The 19,032-nt window shown below is 35.0% G+C and overlaps 1 protein-coding gene across 22 annotated transcripts in view; it reads right to left on the bottom strand.

The window, feature by feature from the left end:
* Positions 1–19,032, bottom strand: part of KIF1B (kinesin family member 1B) — a 186,528-nt gene that overhangs the window by 119,977 nt on the left and 47,519 nt on the right. For all 22 annotated transcript variants that reach the window (XM_007491595.3, XM_007491593.3, XM_056795793.1 and 19 more), the window contains exons 3-5: positions 8,389–8,465; positions 6,054–6,233; positions 2,038–2,103 (exon numbers count right to left, since the gene is read on the bottom strand). In XM_007491595.3, the coding sequence (XP_007491657.1) occupies positions 2,038–2,103; positions 6,054–6,233; positions 8,389–8,465 (323 nt within the window). The remainder of the gene's footprint in view (positions 1–2,037; positions 2,104–6,053; positions 6,234–8,388; positions 8,466–19,032) is intronic.

Below are 19,032 nucleotides of genomic sequence, written 5' to 3' on the forward strand. Positions count from 1 at the left end.
AGGTTAGTTTTCATGAAAATGTACTAAACTGATGGCCTTGGAAGATGTACCTTTTGGTCTCAACCAAAATAGCAATACTATAGATTTTCCTTTCTGGATCAGTCTACTTTGGGGCTAAAAGTTGCCGCAAGCTAAATCAGTTCGTTTGGCCCTTGGCCTTGGCTTGCCACAGGTGCCAGAAGAAAAAGACTTTCTCTTGCAAAACGGTCTACTTTTTCCACATGCCAGCAGTCTAAAGATCCTAATAAATATCTCTGAGAGAGTCATTAGGGTATCAAGAGTACCACTGGATTTGGATACATGAATATATGCATTAGATTTCTGTCTTACACACTTTTAGCTGTGTAATCTTGGACAATTTGCTTAACTTCTATGAGATTCAGTAGTGAGAATGGTTGTAAGAATCAATCTCTTGATACTGTATGCAAAGTGTTCTGCAAACTTTAAAGCATCATATAAATATCAGCTACTGTAATAGTATCTAGCACTTAGGAAGCACTTTGAAGATTGCAAAACACTTTGCATGTAATTTGAGTTGATCCTTACAACAAGGTAGGTGTTATTATTAATCTTAATTTATAGATAAGGAAATTGAGGGTGGGAGAGGTTAAGTGACTTGCTTAGGTAATGAAGTTTTTATATCATTATGAATAACATGTTAATTATCATTATTCTACAGTAAGAATGAACCAACAATCTGATTTTTAAAAGTTTATCTGTACCTCTTTGCCTAGTCTCTTTATTAGTTAATTCTCTATTATTTTGGTGTTTAATCTTTAGCTAGAATTAAATAACATATGTGGTAAAGCATTGTTTTAATCCTATAGTTTATTCAGAAGCACACATTATGGTCACTGTAGTCCAACATAAAAGAAAACTTTTGTTTCAACTTCTAAGTACAAATGTCCTACCAAATTAATTTTTTTCTTTTTATTTTAGCTAAAATTTTAAAAATTAATCCACATTTTTCTGTCCTACTCCTTCCCCCATCTCACTCTACCTACTGGGGAAAAAAAAAAGAAAAAAGGAAAACAAAGGCCTAGCAACAATATGTATAGTTGAGCAAAACAAATTCCCACATTGAAAATATTCCAAAATGAATGTCTTATTTTGCATACGTAATCCATCAATTCAGTTAGATGATGAAGAATTCAATTTGACTTATCCTGCCTCCCCCCCCCCCAAATGAATCATTTTAGCCTCAGGACTAGAACAAGAATATTTAGAAGATGACGTCTGACCCAAAATATTTGTAGAAAACCATATCCATCTTTCTAGCTACAATATTGAAAAAAATGCATTCTTTAATATGTACAAATGTTAGCATTTGCACTCAAATAGGTAAAAGTGTGTGGGGGGAGAGCTGGGTGGCTCAGTGGATTGAGAGCCAGGCCTAGAGATGGGAGGTCCTTGGTTCAAACATGGCCTCAGAAACATCCTTGCTGTGTGACCCTGGGCAAGTCACTTAACCCCCATTGCCTAGCCCTTACCACTCTTCTACCTTGGAACCAATGCACAGTAATGATTCTAAGATAGAAAGTAAGGGTTTAAAAAAACAGGGAAAAGGGAAATGCCCAAGGGAGTTAGAAACAGGTCAATAATAGTTTGGGCAAGGCTTTCAAGACCCACCACACTAACATAAGCAAGGACAACATTCATTTGAAAAAAGTATGGCATAATTTCTCAGGGTGTCAGGCTAATCCCATTATACTAACTTTAGTGACTTCATTAAGATATGAAATAATGAGTATGTAACTCAGAGCATTTCACAAAAGAGGGATAAATGAAATATAACTGAGTAAGGACTAGAACCCTGGTCTACTGTCTACTAGATTTCCATTGTACAACATTACCTCTAAGAAATAATACTACATAAATTAGATAAATTCTTGGTGATCATAAAAGCGTTCTGATTAAAACAGCTAGGGGAAGGCTCATTAGAAGGGGTCATAAAGAAGGCAGAAAATGAATTTTATGTTAAATGTTCAGATATGTAGATACTACTGAAACCTCTGCTCTCGGTCCAGTTCTACTCACCTCCACAGAGTAAGACATCTCCTCATTACTGTTATCATTGATTTTCTCAAAGAGTTCTTCACATAACTATAGAAGCAGAAAAAGATAAGAGCAATGAGTTAGATATACATTATTAACCAACAATAAAAAGACTATCATAACCCGGCTGCTTCTTTTTTCTTCCCCAAAGATGAATGATACCAATAACATTGTTGGAAAGAGCTTGTTGGAAAGTAGACTATAAAGAAAGGATTCCACTCAATATATTCTATAACAATGGTGAAGTTGCAAGAAAACAAAACAAAAGTTTTAGAAGAGATCAAAAACTGCTGTAAATTAATATTTTTGTTGTCAAAATAATTCTTAAATTCTAATGGTCTCCCATTTGCCATGCCTCTAGAATGAAACCATTATACATTTTGAACTGGGCTTTTACATGTTAATGGTCACTAATAAGTCTAAGTAAGGTTTAATGGGTGTCCTACAATAAGACAGACAGGTTTTAAACAAGGAAGAAAAGGTTATTTAATATGAAAGAAATATATATCAACTATCAGAAAAAAGATAAAATAAGGTTACACATAGACCATAATAATAAATAATTTAAAGGACAAAAAAAGTATCCGCACGATAAAAATTAAAGTGGGATTACTTTTTGGCACAACTTGCTATAATTTAAAATAAATAATTTTCTTATTATATATAATGAACAACAGTAACACTAAAAAATGCTCCTTAAGCAACTGAAAAAGGAAAAAGGTAAAATTTAACCTGCCATTATCAGAAATTATTAATGGGGCTACTTTTTAATATAAATAATAATGCTAATTATGTAAACTGAAAATTTGTAAAAATTGATATCCTTTTTAAACATCATAGTCATTTTCTGATATACCACTCCCTCCAATAAACCTACCTTTGAAACAAAGAAAAATAGAGAAAATGGAAAATTTTCAAAACTTATTTTGCTTATTTTGCTAATATAAATTCACAGGGGAAATAAAGACAAATAAGAACTAATATTATTTATTAAGAACTTTTAGGCACTGAGAGGAATCATCTGTTCTACAAGTCTCAGGGACCTGAGCTTCTAACAGTCTTCCCAAAAAGAAGTATTTTTTTGTCTGCATTAAAATGGGAAATTATAGATAAATGTTACAGTGGGGAAAGCAGCTATTTATTTGTCTCTTTTGCCCTGTGAAAAGAACTAAAAAAACCCATTTTTAAAGTAAAGAAATATCTTTAAAATCATCTAGCATTCCTAATCATTAAGAATGAAATCCTACAAGTTTTCAAAAAAAGCAGCAGACATGCTCTCTGAAGCTATGCAGCAACTGTAACCCCAGCCAATATTCTCATTCCTGAGAACTTAATGCCAAGAGAAAAGAACGATACCTGAAATAAACATTGACAAAAACTTCCAGATACCTGACAGTTATATAGTATTAGGTTAATTAACAGTCATATTTCTGGGATCTCCAATTCTACCTTATTTGGCAAACACAAACTGATATCCCAAATGATTTCTATGGTTAGTGCTTCCAAACAGTTTTTCCCATTGGTTTTATAAGGCCATAAGGGTCAAAAACCATCAACTGAGAAAAGAAACATTCGGTCTTCATGAAGGACTTCACCTTAAGAATTTTCCTATTGTACCTGAAGACTAAACATAAAAGAAGGAAACTAGAAACTATTCCTTTCCATTTTTCCTAAACTTTCTGCAAAGTATAAAGATGACACTGTTATTACTTTTCTTCATTATAAATTAAAGATAACCAAGTATGATTTGGGTTTTGCAATATACTTTTTTTTTAATACTAGGGAAATCATTTTACTAAAAATCACTTGAAATTTTCTGAAAAGCTTCTATCACAATGCAATCACAATGCAATCACAATGCAATCCATTCTGTCACAAAATATTAATAATTTTAGTAATATAATAATTTCCCCCTTTTAGACATTTCTGGAAAATGTCAAACTATTACAATGTAATGACACTAATGATACCGATTAAAAGGTCTTTATATATCCACCATGATGTATTTTCTTTTTTTTAACCCTTACCTTCCATCTTAGAATCAATACTTTATATTGGTTTTGATTTGATTTGAACCCAGGACCTCCCATCTCTGGGCTTGGGTCTCAATGCCCTAAGTCACCCAGCTGCCCCCCATGCTGCATTTTCAAGGAAGCTGCTGCTCTTCCTCATAAAAGTTAATAAAATGCATTCAGTCAGATCCACCCTACTCTATCTCTCAACTTCTGTTAACATATCAACTGCTTCCTAACTATTAGTCCATTGCTACTATTGGTAAATACCTGGTAAAGCAAAAAGACCACTAAGACTAAAGAGCAAGAGATCTTGATTCCATCTCTAACTCTAACATGTCTGACTGGGGGATTTTGGAAAATCTGTTTCTTAATTTCTACATCTATAAAATGGTGTGAATACAGCATAGTAGTGAAAATTCAAAAGAGATTCTATGAAAAAAGCAACATATGTGACTTTTCCCTCCCCCTGGGCTTTCATAATACATCTAAAGCTCTCTCATGAATTACACTTTGTATTAGAGCTATTTGTGGATATGCCTAATCTCCTAAGGTATAAGCTCCTTAAGCAGAGGAGCTGGGTATTTGTTAAAGTGCTTTACCTATTTATTACAGTCAATAAGAACTTACTGAATTTGTCAAAAGCATTTAAAAAAATTAAAATGACTACATATATACAGAATAGTCAAGAGCAGAAAAAACCTATCAAATACAAATGTGAGACTTATGGAATAAAAAAGTAGGTCATTGTCTATGATAATTATGATGGGAGATACCAGTTGAATTCTCCCCTACCCTCTCATCTTGTGATGACTAATAAACCATAAATCCAACTGCTGGATTCCAAAGTCTTGCCTCTTATGGCCAGAAAGCTTCTTGAAAATATTCTCCACCAGAGCTGTGAACTGATCCAACCATTCTGGAGGGCAATTTGGAACTATGCCCAAAGGGTGCTAAAAGAATATCTACCCTTTGACCCAGCCATAGCACTGCTGGGTCTGTACCCCAAAGAGATAATGGACACAAAGACTTGTACAAAAATATTCATAGCTGCGCTCTTTGTGGTGGCCCAAAACTGGAAAATGAGGGGATGCCCATCAATTGGGGAATGGCTGAACAAACTGTGGTATATGTTGGTGATGGAGTACTATTGTGCTAAAAGGAATAATAAAGTGGAGAAGTTCCATGGAGACTGGAACAACCTCCAGGAAGTGATGCAGAGCGAGAGGAGCAGAACCAGGAGAACATTGTACACAGAGACTAATACACTGTGGTATAATCGAGCGTAATGGACTTCTCCATTAGTGGCGGTGTAATGTCCCTGAACAACTTACAGGGATCCAGGAGAAAAAAACACCATTCATAAGCAAAGGATAAACTATGGGAGTGGAAACACCGAGAAAAAGCAACTGCCTGAATACAGAGGTTGAGGGGACATGACAGAGGAGAGACTCTAAATGAACACTCTAATGCAAATACTATCAACAAAGCAATGGGTTCAAATCAAGAAAACATCTAATGCCCAGTGGACTTACGCGTCGGCTATGGGGGGGGAGGGGAGGAAAAGAAAATGATCTATGTCTTTAACGAATAATGCTTGGAAATGATCAAATAAAATATATTTAAAAAAAAAAAAGAAAATATTCTCCACCAGTTGTGGATGGTGTTCTTTCAAACTAATCAAATTTTCTTCATCTCCATCCTCTCCTGATTACCTTCAGGTCTAAATTCAAAACAGCAATCATATAAAACAAAAGAACTAATAAGTGTTGGGAGTAGACACGTCTTTAATTTTCATGCTTTAAGTTCGCAAGAGAGCAATAGTTAGAAAGATCATTTACCTGACTTATCATAATAAAAAACTTCACTTTACAAGGCTGGTAATACATAACTAAGAATAGCTAACAGCGTATAATTAGCAATCTTAGGGGGGGAAAACAGGGTTATCAAACTGTAAGTCAAGTTTCCCATGAAATTTGACTTTACCTGTGGGATGATGCCCGCCTGACTTTCTTCCTGTTTGCCCATCATTGTATAGGATTTTCCAGCACCTGTCTGTCCATAGGCAAAAATACAAACGTTGTAGCCTTCAAAGGCATGTAAGAGCATTTCCTTTCCAATGTCATTGTACACACGATTCTGAGATGCAAAACAGGGATCTTCAGGCTATAAAGATTAAAAAGATAAAATTAAAAATGTTTTATTTTTATTCTTTTATAAGTCTGTAGGGTAAGTAATTGGTCTCTGACTAATTGATTCTTTCACAACCTCACCACCACAAATGAAGCATTCACAGAAAGCAAAGAAAGTAAAGTCTGTTTGGTTATCTCCTTACAATGTAGACAAATTTCTCCTTGAATGAACTAGAAGCACTAATATCATTGGCCAGGAAATAATTGTTCACACTCTGACCCTTAAAAGACAAACTGACTGCTCAAGAGTATAGTCAATTCTAGAGTTTGAGGCATAGTTGAGGGAGTGGAAACAAACACTCTCCAGAAAGGCAGTAACAAGAAGCAGCTTCAAGAATTCTAGGCCCTAGCAACAGAAAAGAGAATCAATTATGGTTTTAAGGGAGAGCTGGCTCTGGCAATCAAGAGTCAATCTACACAGAGGTCTCCAAGAGGACAGACAGAAAATCAAGGTCTTGCCCTTACCAGAGGAATGATATGGATATATCATGATAATGATATATGAATCATAGGTCCTCTCTAAGTTTGAGCCTCACTCTCACAGTACCCTACAACTGTACTAATTACTCCCACAGAACAGTGGGAGGGTTTGCTCCCTCCATTCCAGGCTTCTGGGGGGCTGTAGCTATTATTCTTTCTATGCTGTTTTAGTAAATGCCTTTGCTGTGATTAGGTTTTCTTGGATGCAGCTCACCACTGAGGGCCCATGAACTATAATATTAGCCATGGGAACCCAAAGAGTACTCCAAGAACTTCAAGGTAGTAGTTGCTACATTTTTCTTTTATTTCTATTAAATCTCAGCAAGGAAAAAAGAATTAGATTAGGTACCCAACTAAAGAAGTACAAATATGTCTAATGATAAATCTCATGAAACAAGTTATATCCAAATTTCCTAATGAAATACAGGATTTTAGACTAAATAAATTGTTTCCTTCTAGCACTAAGTTTTTTTAATGAATCTACAGCTTTTTGAAAATTCAGTTTAACAGATGACTATTTCTATGAAATTCTCCAATAGAATTCATTTCAGTTTTCTATAGCTCTAAACTCTGTCACTACTTCAAAGCATGAAAGGTCCACAAAGTCTTAAGTTGTTAGAAAGAGGAAAGGGGGAAAAAAATTAAAAATTAATGCCAAACTCAGACATTTCTTTGAACTTTACAATAAAAATGCCAACTGTTTGGCATGAATATCTCTAGTTAAGTAACTGTCAGTGACCAATTCTTCCAAAACCATTTGAGATAACTCTCTCTCAGGCAAATTAAGTTTTGTCAATATAACCTAGAAAATGAAACTTGTTATTTACTACCATCATCATCAACAACAAAAACAAAACAACTCTTAAATACATGAAAATTTAGCAAGGAAAAGCTCAAATTGCTAAAGAACAATTCCTGGAAGTCAATCAGGTTTCACATCCAATACAGTTGGAGCAGAATGTGCTAATGATATGATTTTTTTCTGATTTTATAGTAGGGAGTCTGGAGCCCTATTTCAAATTTTTTAAAACCTTAAAGGATCTGAGGTTGCACTAATTAAATCTAAAGTCATGTTCAATTGGGTTCTTTTAAAAAGTAAAAACTTCAATCGTTCAACTGGAACTCAAAACAAGATAATTTTATAGTTAACCATTGATATTCCTCATTTCTTTATTTTCCCTCAAAACTTTATTTACAAATAAAACAAACAGTTGTTTAAAATTCTGCTAATTAGCATGTTCATATAGCTATGGTAAAATTATCTTGTTCTTTGTATCTTAAAAGCATATGAATGCTGGTTTTGAGATATTGCAAGTAAGAGATTCTAAAATGCCTTATAGACGTCTACAAGTTAACTTAAGGCTGGTATCACTTTAGTATGCAACATATTTTATTGTATTCCATATCTTTAAAAGATTTGATGATCCAAATGCAACTATTAACAAAATCCTTGACATTTCAGCTAACAGATAAAAAACATGAAAAGTTTCCATTATATTCCACTTTAAACTAGAGTTATCACCAAAACATGAAGGCAGTATGAGATGGGGGAAAAGAAGAAAAAGAAACCAAAGAGTGAACTTAAGGAGACTGAACAACAAAGGAATTCAAAGGCTTTTGCTAGTACTCTGGGGCATGAGGACACTCACCGAGGTGTGAGACCAGTAGGAGTAGTCAAAGCTGAAGGACTTTGGCGCTTCCTTTGGGTTCTTTGGGTTGACAATACCTAAAAAAAGGGGAGAAACATGTTTTTTTTTTTTTTAAGTCTTAAGTCATTCAGTTGTTGAAATGTTTTGGTTAAACGTGTACTCGGAATCAGTCAAAAAAATCACCATCCTGTAATACTGTATTATAGAGAAAGTAAAATTAGATCATGCACCCATACCACTGAATTTTCATAGGGCATCTAGGTCAGGAAAAATAAGCAAATTTTTAATGATGTTGTTAATGTATGGAACATTAAAAAATATTTAAAATCCATATTACAGCAGTTGGCTTCCTAATATAAGCCAGTAACAGAGAGTTGGAAATGGGCCATGTTACTGTTTCAAGGATGAAACTAGACTTTCTAGGGCCTTTAAGGCAGGTCAGAAATTCATACATTAATTTTAATTAATTAAATTAATTAGTTAATTTAATTAATTAATGCATTTTAATACATTAAAATTATAAAAACAAAAGTGAGGCTACCACTTAACAAAAACTAAAAACAATTATCACAAGTCTTTTCATTTACTTCAGAAAGTATTTACTAGTGAGAACTGCCCTTGATATTTGCCTAATGTCCATGGCTGCCAATAACTAATGGTTTGAAACATACTCTCCCCACAAAGAACTACAGAAATGCAGTTCATTGTATATAGTCAACTATCTATACATGCCATCAACAGAGAGGAAAAGCCTTCTTTTGAAACAAAGGATTATGCTACCCTAAGTAATTCCTAATGTAAATTGATATTATTCTTTAGAGACAGCATGAGAATGCTGAGACCTCTGTCCTTTTTTCCTTTTTCATAAATAGATCCCCATTATTAAACATGGAGAGCAACCCTTTACTACATGAAGTTATGGAATGTCTCCCTCAACCAGATGAGGGGTCTCTAAAACAGGGCCATGATCCAAGGCTATCAGAGAGATGGAAAGCAAAAAAAAAGTCACCCACAAGCAGCTGCTTGGGACACAAATAGCAACAGTTGCTACTGTACTCCTCTTGCTTGATTCCACTGTGAATGGTATTGCCAGAATCTAACATTCCAACCTCAAATGCTGACATACATGCAGAATGGAAGATTACTATAGCTCACATTACAGTCATGTGACATTTGATCGAGATAGCAACAAAACATATCATATAAAAGATAATAACCCAAGCAATGAAATATGCTTCTGGTCCAATGAAAAAGACAGTAAAATTGTTTAACATTACAAATAGCATTTTAATCATCTCATGGAATTTAAGATTTCTCAAAGAAAATTGCATTTGGAGTCTCATCTTGCCACCTCACAGGAATTTAGGCTACATTATATTTTGAAGCTGTCCTTGACCATAAAGCCTTTAAATATACTTCAAGTAGAAACTGAGTGCTGACTGGCTGCATTTAAGACCTGGGTGCTACGTACAGAAAAGTCTTTTTTTATATATGTAGTTAGTTAGCTAATTAGTTTATTTAATTCATTTAGAATATTTTCCCATGGTTACATGATTCATGTTCTTTCCCTCCACTCCTTCCACCCCCTCCTGTAGCCAACACACAATTCCAATGGGTTTTACATGTGTCGTTGATCAAGACCTATTTCTATATTATTGATATTTGCACCAGGGTGATTGTTTAGAGTCTACGTCCCCAATCATAGCCCCATCGACCCATGTGATCAAGCAGTTGTTTTTCTTCTGTGTTTCTGCTCCCATAGTTCTTCCTCTTTATGTGGATAGTGTTCTTTCTCATAGGTCTTTCAGAACCGTCCTGGATCACTGTATTGCTGCTAGTAGAGAAGTCCTTTACATTTGATTGTACCACAGTATATCCACCTCTGTGTACAATGTTCTCCTGGTTCTGCTCCTTTCACTCTGCATCAATTCCTGGAGGTCATTACAGTTCACATGGAATCCCTCTAGTTCATTATTCCTTTGAGCACAATAGTATTCCATCACCAACAGATACCACAATTTGTTCAGTCATTCCCCAATCAAAGGGCATTCCCTCATTTTCCAATTTTTTGCTACCATGAAGAACACGGCTATAGATATTTTTGTTCAAGTCTTCAGAAAAGTCCTTCTTGAGAAATTAAATATATATGCAATGAAGGAACATATAAAATAACTACACATTTCTTTTAATATTTTTGGGGCAATAAATATGGCAATCTAGGTGGTATGGATGACTATTTACAAAAATATAAATTGCCTGGATTAACTGTGGTAAAACTGAATGTAATGGACTTCTCCATTAGTGCCAGTGCAGTGATCCTGAACAAGTTGGAGGGATCTACGAGAAAGAACACTATCCACATTCAGAGGAAAAACTGTGGGAGCAGAAACACTGAAGAAAAACAACTGCTTGATTATAAGGGGTGGAGGGGGATATGATTGGGGATGTAGACTCTAAATGATCATCCTAGTGCAAATACCAACAATATGGAAATGGATTCTGATCAAAGACACATGTAATACCCAGTGGAATTGTGCTTCAGCTATGGAAAGGGGTGGGGAGAGGGGAGGGAGGGAAAGAATATGATTCTTGTAACTAAGGAATAATGTTCTAAATTGATTAAATGAAATGAAATTTTTTTGTTTTGTTAAATATTTGTTAGTTTCCAATTACATGTAAAACAATTTTTAACATTTATTTAAAAAAATTTTGAGTTCCAAATTCTCTCCCTTCCTAATGTTCCTTCCCCAGCCCTTGAGAAGGCAAGCAATATATTGATTATACATGTGAAGCCATGTTACAAAAGAAAAAACACAAAAAACCAAAACCCCAAGAATAACAAAGAAAGTTTAAAAGTATTCATCAATTTGAACTCAGTTGAATAGTTCTCTCTCTGGAAGTGGGTGGGCAGTGTTTTTCAGCATGGGTTAGGTCTTTGGAATTGTCTTGGATCATTGTTTTGATCTGAGCAGCTAAGTCTTTCACGGCTGAAAATTGTTAAAATATTGCTGCTACTATGTACAATGTTCTTCTGGTTCTGTTCACTTCAATTAAATTAGTTCATATAAGTCTTCCCAAGTTTTTCTGACATCATCCTGCTCATTATTTCTGATAGCATGATGGTATTTTAAATTCTCTGCCATCACAAAAAGAGCTGCTGTCATAGTTTTATACATATAGGTTCTTTCCCATTTCTTTGATTCCTTTGGGAAACAGACCTAGCTGTGGTATTGCTGTAGTCAAATTCATAGTTTTTTTATACCCTTTTGGGTGAATTTCCAAATTATTCTCCAAAACAGACCAGTTCACAACTTCACCAACTTTAGCAAAGCTACAGAAAATGAGACATTTATTCTATATGATAAACCCAAGGACTTAATTTTAGCTTCTCAATTCTGCCATGACAAAAATGGAAACCACAAAAAGAAAATTAAAAGAAATATGAATTTTAAATTAGCCTCACTCTTCAAAAAGGGGGTAAAAAGATATATAATCCCCTTTTACATATCCTAGTACCATTTCTCTGAGTTAAACAATAACTGATTCATGGAAAGGTAAAATGACTACTACTATGCCCATTATGTTTAATCAATTCAACTTGGTGACTGTCGACTATGTCCTGATTCTCTAATACTCAGTGGTTAAGGAAAAAAATAGGGAAATATTTTTCTCATTAAAAATCTTCCTGCTAAGTGACTCAAAATTTTGAAGGACAGCAGCTTTAGCATAAATATCAAGACGTTGGCACTCAAATATCTAAAAACAGTAGATATCCCAAATATAAGATAAAACAGACATTTACAACATCTATGCCACGTAAAAACTACACACTAGATCATTGTTTGCCTCAATAGTCAAAATTAACAAAACCACTGACTTGGACAATTAGCCAAATGAGTTGTAGAAAGATACAGGAAACCTACTTAGAATTTTAGTCAGTTCTAATATTTTAGCAAAATGATTCTGACTTTATTCACATTCTTGAGACTCATCTTCAACTCTCTATAAGATATCTCCAACTGGATGTACTAACACTTGAAACTTCTGAAGAAGTCAGAAACTGAGTTCATTTTCTTTGCCAAACAGGTAATTCTACAATCTTCCTACTGTAAGTCATATATGGTTACTTGTCACATCTCATTTTGCTACTCCACTCATTCACTGAAAATACAAGACTAATGCCTCATTTTGCTTTTGTCAGCTTATATGAAAGGATTCAGTACTTTTCTAGAAAAATATTAAGAATAAAAGAGAAGACAGTTTGTTACACTACCACTAGTGTTGCAAATCACTAGTATCGCTACCATGACTATCTTCAAAACCCTCAATCATAAAGTCCCATTCTTTCTTGCTTCTCCTTCCCTCCTTCCCTCAAAGTCAATTTACCAAATCCTGCTGCTTTTGTCCTGAAATTTCTATTCTTTTTTCACTTCCATAACTACAAGGAGTGAGCCCACATTAGCCCATACCTAAATAATTTCAAAAGCTTCTAAATTCATTTGCAAAATGAAATCCCAGTTCTTCTGAAGCCAGTTTCCTCCTGTCCCAATCCATTCTACACAAAGCTGATAGAATTCTATTCTTCATGCAACATTTCCATTTTTAATTCTCCTCCTCAATGATCTACAGTGGCTCCCTCTGGCACAACAATGTAAATGAAAAAAAACAACAACCATATAGTGAAAAAAAAAATCAAACATGAATGTAATAAAATTATAAAGATCAAGAAGGACCAAATAGAGGAATATTTAAAATGATATCCCCAACCCACCCCTTCCTGGAGGCAGGAGGTCCACAGATGTTTCACGGTGTACGTATTTTCAGGCTTTTTCAATGTATCCAACAATTGTGCTGCTCTTTTTTTCCTCTTTAAAAAAATACTATTTGTGATATGTGATGACTCTCAGGGAGAGGGAGGGATACTTGGGATAACTGTTTTGATGTTAGCAATGGAAGACATCAATAAGAACTTAAAAAAACAACCTTACCTTCTTCTATCTTGGTAGAAGAGTGACAAGGGGTAGATAATGGGGATTTAAGTGATTTGCCCAGGGTCATATAGTTAGGACATGTCTGAAGCCAAGTTTGAACCCAGGACCTCTTATCTCTAAGCCTTATTCTCAATTCAATGAGCCACCCAGCTGCTCCAAAACTTTTTTTTAAAGAAATGATGGGTTCACAGAAACCTTGAAGAACATGTATGAACTGATGCTGAATAAAGCAAACAGAACCAGGAGAACAATTTCTATAATAGCAATACTGTAAAGACAAATGACTTTGAACAACTTGAGTAATCTTATAATAATGAGCAGCTATAATTCCAGAGGAATGCTACCTACCTCCTAATAGAAGTGAGAGACTTAAGAGTGCAGAATGAGACATATGTAGCTATATATGTACATGTCAATGTACACACACATATCTCCCCATTTTATACAAGGCAAATACAGAAATTTGTTTTGCTTGACTCTGCATGTCTATAACAGGTTTTACTTTCCTTTTTTTTCTTAATTGCACATTGAGAAGGTGGGAGGAAGAGAAGATGGCTTTTGCTATTTTTTAAAAAATATTTATTTAAAAAGATGGAACATTGTGACACCAAAGTTCAATTAGTCCATCTCCCTAGTCAGACATAAATGTAAGCAAAAGAATGTAAAGTTGACCAGAATTGAGAACATTGGAAGTTGATGTCATAGCTTGGGGAAGCAAGAGTTCAAGTTCTATAGGAGAGAATAAAGCTTTCAGAATGCCTAGTGTCTTTTCAGAAAATCTCTCATGTCTTATCACTCATGTCATTGTTTACACTCATTTAATCACTTATATTATCAGTGGAAATGGAGATGAACTGATCATCATCTATTTTTCCCCTCTGAAATATTATTTTTTCTTCCTTTATTTTGGTCATCATCTTTAAGCTAGGATTTTACATACCTGAACACACTCAGTATTAAATAGTTCCCCCCACATCTCATAATGGCAATCAAGGCAACATGATCTAGTACAAAGTGTATTGGACTAGGTAAGAATCTAGAGATGTGGGTTCCAGTTCTGATTCTATCAGTATCTGCGTGAACCTGGTCAGATCATTTTCCATCTCTGGATCTCAGTTTCTTTATTTGTAGAATGAGGACATTTAAATGATTCATTTCTATTATTCTATGAACAATTCATAAATGTCTTTTTTCTTTCAATACCACTAACTATCACCCATTTGCCATTAAATTTTTCTTTATCATAGTCCTTTCATCCCATGCATAGTGATACCACTTAAGTAGGTAGTCAAGGATCAGAATTGGACATACAAAGATTTGTATAAATAAGTATTTCTCTTACTAGCTCTGAATACACTTCGTTAGTATACTTCAGTTTAAAACATACACAGATAATGTTTTAATTATGGAGCCCTAGAAAATGAAGAAGACAATCACAACAGGGTTTATATTTAAAAACCCTTTTACTTGAGAACAAATTTGCTTATCTGTTATCACAAAGTCCCAATGTGGCAATTAAACTGTTGTTGGCAAACTAATACTAAAAAATCGTAGACAACTATAATTAGTTCATCACCATAGTATTAGATTAACTTTTCTAAGAGAATGTTTTTAACCTTTCATTAGCAAGTTCGGTGATAATACTTTCAGCATAATCTCTTTCAAAAGAGCTCCCTATATCCATAATAGAGAAAAATCACATAAAATGAAAACTTGAAGATCACTGAATTTTTAAAAGGTAAAACTTTCTGAAGATTGATACATATGTACCTAAAAACTGTTGCATCATAATGTCAAAACTGAAACAAAGAATTTTCCTAAAAGAGCAATAGTATAATTTGTGTTTGACTTCCTGTACCAATACAAATCAACAGTTCTTGTGGGAAAAGAAACACAGAAGAAAAACAACTGCTTGATCACATGGGTTTATGGGGCTATGACTGGGAAAGTAGACTCTAAAAGATCACGATCCTAGTGCAAACATAACAATATGGAAATGGGTCCTGATCAATGATACATGTTAAACCCAGTGGAATTGTGCATTAGATATGGGAAGGGGGTGGGGGAGGGGAGGGAAAATATGAGTCTTGTAATCCTGGAAAAATATTCTAAATCATCTAATTAAATAAAATTTAAAAATTAAAATAAAAAAAATCAACAGTTCTATAGCTTCACAAAATCCTTGAATCAGAGTTGGAATGGACATCTCGTCAGTCATTGAGTCCAATCCAAAGATTTGACTTGTCACAGAACCAGGATGTATCAGAAGCTCTATGGGTTCTCAGGACTGCCTGACTGCAGTTTAAAGTTATTTCTGAAAGGCTATGAAAGGCTCTGCTTACCCTCACATGTAAAACTAGAACCTACATGTAAAACATGTAGAACCTGCAGAGACAGAATTCACTTAAGCTGAAATTTTTTCTAACAATTAGAATTGCCCCAAAGTAGTGTGGGCTACTTTAGAAAGTTCTCTAAACTTTTTTTTTGGTACAGGCTGAGATTGCTGCTTTTTAGGAATGGGTGTCTGCTGAAAGATCTTTTCGAATATCAACATTCTGTGATACTTCGGGCATTATATTACAACACAAAGAGGTCCTTGCAAAAGCATTTCACTTGTTTTTATATCCCTAGAACTCAGCAATGTGCCTAACATGCAGCAGTCTCTTGATAAACATATTTGTTGGTTGACTAATTGAACAAGTTCATTAAGCTTTATTCATTCACTTTATTAGTAAGACAGAAAAATAACTACTAGGTTATTAGCCCAAACATTTAGAAATTATTTTGATGTTCAGAGCTTCTCTTTTTTTAATGTTAGATCTATTTCTTATAAATATAGGACAGGACTGCCCTTTTCCCTTTGAGTCAAACATATGCACTAACAGCCACTGAGAGCACCAATTCTCACCCTCCTTTTGGACAGTTTTAGAAAGAGCCTGGGGCAACTGAGAGGAAGCATGGCATAAGACGTAGATAGGATGCTAGACCTAGTACATGAAAACATAGGTTTGAATCTCATCTCAGACCAGTTAGTTTTGTGAATCTTTTAACTTCTCTGAGCCTAAGGTTCTTCATCTCTAAAATGGGGAAGGGTATAGACTAGATGGCTTTTGAGGGATCTTCCATATCTTTATCTATGTGCCCTATAATTTGCCTAACTCTGCCCAGCTGGCCTGGATGAAGAAGAGATACAGAAAGACAAATGAAGAAGAGGAATGCTCCTCTGAACCAAGATTCAATAGGAGGTAAATACACAAGTGCCAGGCACTGAAAGAGGGAGGAACCGAATGGGACTGACTCACCCATAAGCCAATGTAGAACAGAAAACGGATTTATCTGAGCAGCCCAAAAAGGAGATTGAGCTGTAGAGCCTGGGAAAAACCAAAGGTTGTGGGGGGGCGGGGGAGAGCTAACCTAGAGCCACAAAAGAGCTATCAGCTAAGATATGGGGGAGGGAGGTTGAGAATCTCAAGCTGCCTGAGAACTGTTTCCCTGGCAAGGAGCTATCAAGCACCATCTGCCACAGGAGTAAGTGAAGAAGTCAAATCATCACAGAGAGAACAAGCAGTGGCAATAGAGGACAGAGACAAATGGAAAGCAAAAGGCAAGGTCTCTCAATCTTTTGTGTGTCATGGACCTTCTGGGAAGTCTGGTGAAGCCAGACCAATATTTTTAAGTGCCATAAAACAAAATATATAGCAATACAAAGGAAATGAATTACATAAAATATTTTAATTGAATTGAACCTTAGTGTTCCATAAGATCCAGATTTTAAGACCCTTTATCATAAAAGGGTCCCTAATGCCTGACCTCTCATGTAGTCTAGTAGGTAGAATGCTAGATTTAGAAAGAGAGATTTGAAGTTGAAATTTAATTCCACCTCTGCTGCTGATCAGCTTTGTGGCCCAGGAGTCACTTAACCTTTCCAGGTCCAAGGCACCTCTTTTAGGACTAAGTGGGGGAGTAGGTACAGATGGAGATTATCAGAAGAGAATCTTGATAGGAAAAGGAGATTAGCAGAAGAGAATCTTGATAGGAAACTCCTTACACTGAAGAAATTATAGGTAAAATAAGCAAACACATGAGGCAGGACTGAATGAGAGGAGTAGAAGAACACCAAAAGGGAACAGTGATGAAAAGATGCTGGCCAAAGAACAATACAGTGTAGACACAGAAATCAATCATCCAATGCAACCTCTCCTCTTTCTGTGAGTCTGATTCAGGGCAGGAGTATAAGTCACTGGAAGAGTACAAGGGTCTGGGGAAAGGGATCTCATTGTAACTCTTTGGCTTATGGAATCTTTTAATTTTTAAAAAACTCTGGATTTTATTTATAGCTGCTCTTCCTATGGTGGCAAAGAACTGGAAACTAAAAGGATATCCATCATTTGGAAAATGGCTGAACAAATTGTAGTACACGATGGTGATGAAATGCTATTGTGCTGTAAGTAATGATGAAAAGGATGATTTCAAAAAGAGTTGGAAAGACCTACATGAACTGGTGCAGAGAGAAATATGCAGAACCAGAAAAACATTGTACATAGTAACAGCAATATTATGGAATGATCAACTGTGACAGACTTAGCTACTATCAGCAATATAATGAGCCAGGACAATTTTGAGGGTCTTATGAAAAAGAATGCTCTCCACTTCCAGAGAAAGAATTGTTGGAGTAGAAATGCAGATGAAAGCATATGATTTTTCACTTGTTTATTTGGGTTTATGTTTTGGGGTTTGGTTTTATGAGATTATTCACTTACAAAAATGAACAATATGGAAATGTTTTGCATGAGAATACATGTATAACCCATATTAAAGTATGTGCTAGCTTCAGGAGAGGGGAGGGAAGGAGAGAAGGAAACAATTTAGATCATATAACTTTGAAAAATGTATTTGAAAAATGTATCTGGAAATTTGTCATTACATGTAATTGGTAAAAAAAATTGAATTAAAATAAAATAAATAAAAATGTAAAAACTCTGCATTTTGTGAATCTAAGGCAGTGGTTCTCAACCTTTCTAATGACCCCGCAATACAGTTTCTCATGTTGCAGTGACCCCAAAACCAAAAAATTATTTTGGTGGCTACTTCAAAACTGTAATTTTGCTACAGTTATGATTTGGAATATAAATACCTGATATGCATTATGTATTCTCATTGCTACAAATTGAGAGGTTGAGAACTGCTGATCTAAGGGCATGTAAGAGGAACAAGGTGACTACTGGGAGAAGGGGGGAGAAAACAATAAAGTGGCTGAGTCTGCCAACTATTTAGTTGGGGACAAGTCAAAAGTTAGAACTCCCCAAAGGGTATTGTCCAGACCCCTTGGGTCAGAAGGAAGCATCTGAGGCAAGGGTTGTTAAATATACTATATTCCATCTCCAAATATATATTAACAAACATAAAAACTACTACAAATCACTAATAATAAGAGAAATGCAAACCAAAACAACTCCTCATTCACTTCTATCCAGTAAAATTAGGAAAGTTGACAAAAGATGGGAAAAATCAATATTAGAGAGGCATACTAATGGACTAGTTGGTAGAGTTGTGAATTTGTTTAACTATTCTAGAAAGGAAATTGGAATTATGCTAAGAAAGTAACTAAAAAGTTCATTATTTTTTACTTGGAGATCGCATTTTTAGGGCATAT

This window comes from Monodelphis domestica, chromosome 4 (genome assembly GCF_027887165.1).
Source record: "Monodelphis domestica isolate mMonDom1 chromosome 4, mMonDom1.pri, whole genome shotgun sequence".
Taxonomy (NCBI): Eukaryota; Metazoa; Chordata; class Mammalia; order Didelphimorphia; family Didelphidae; genus Monodelphis; species Monodelphis domestica.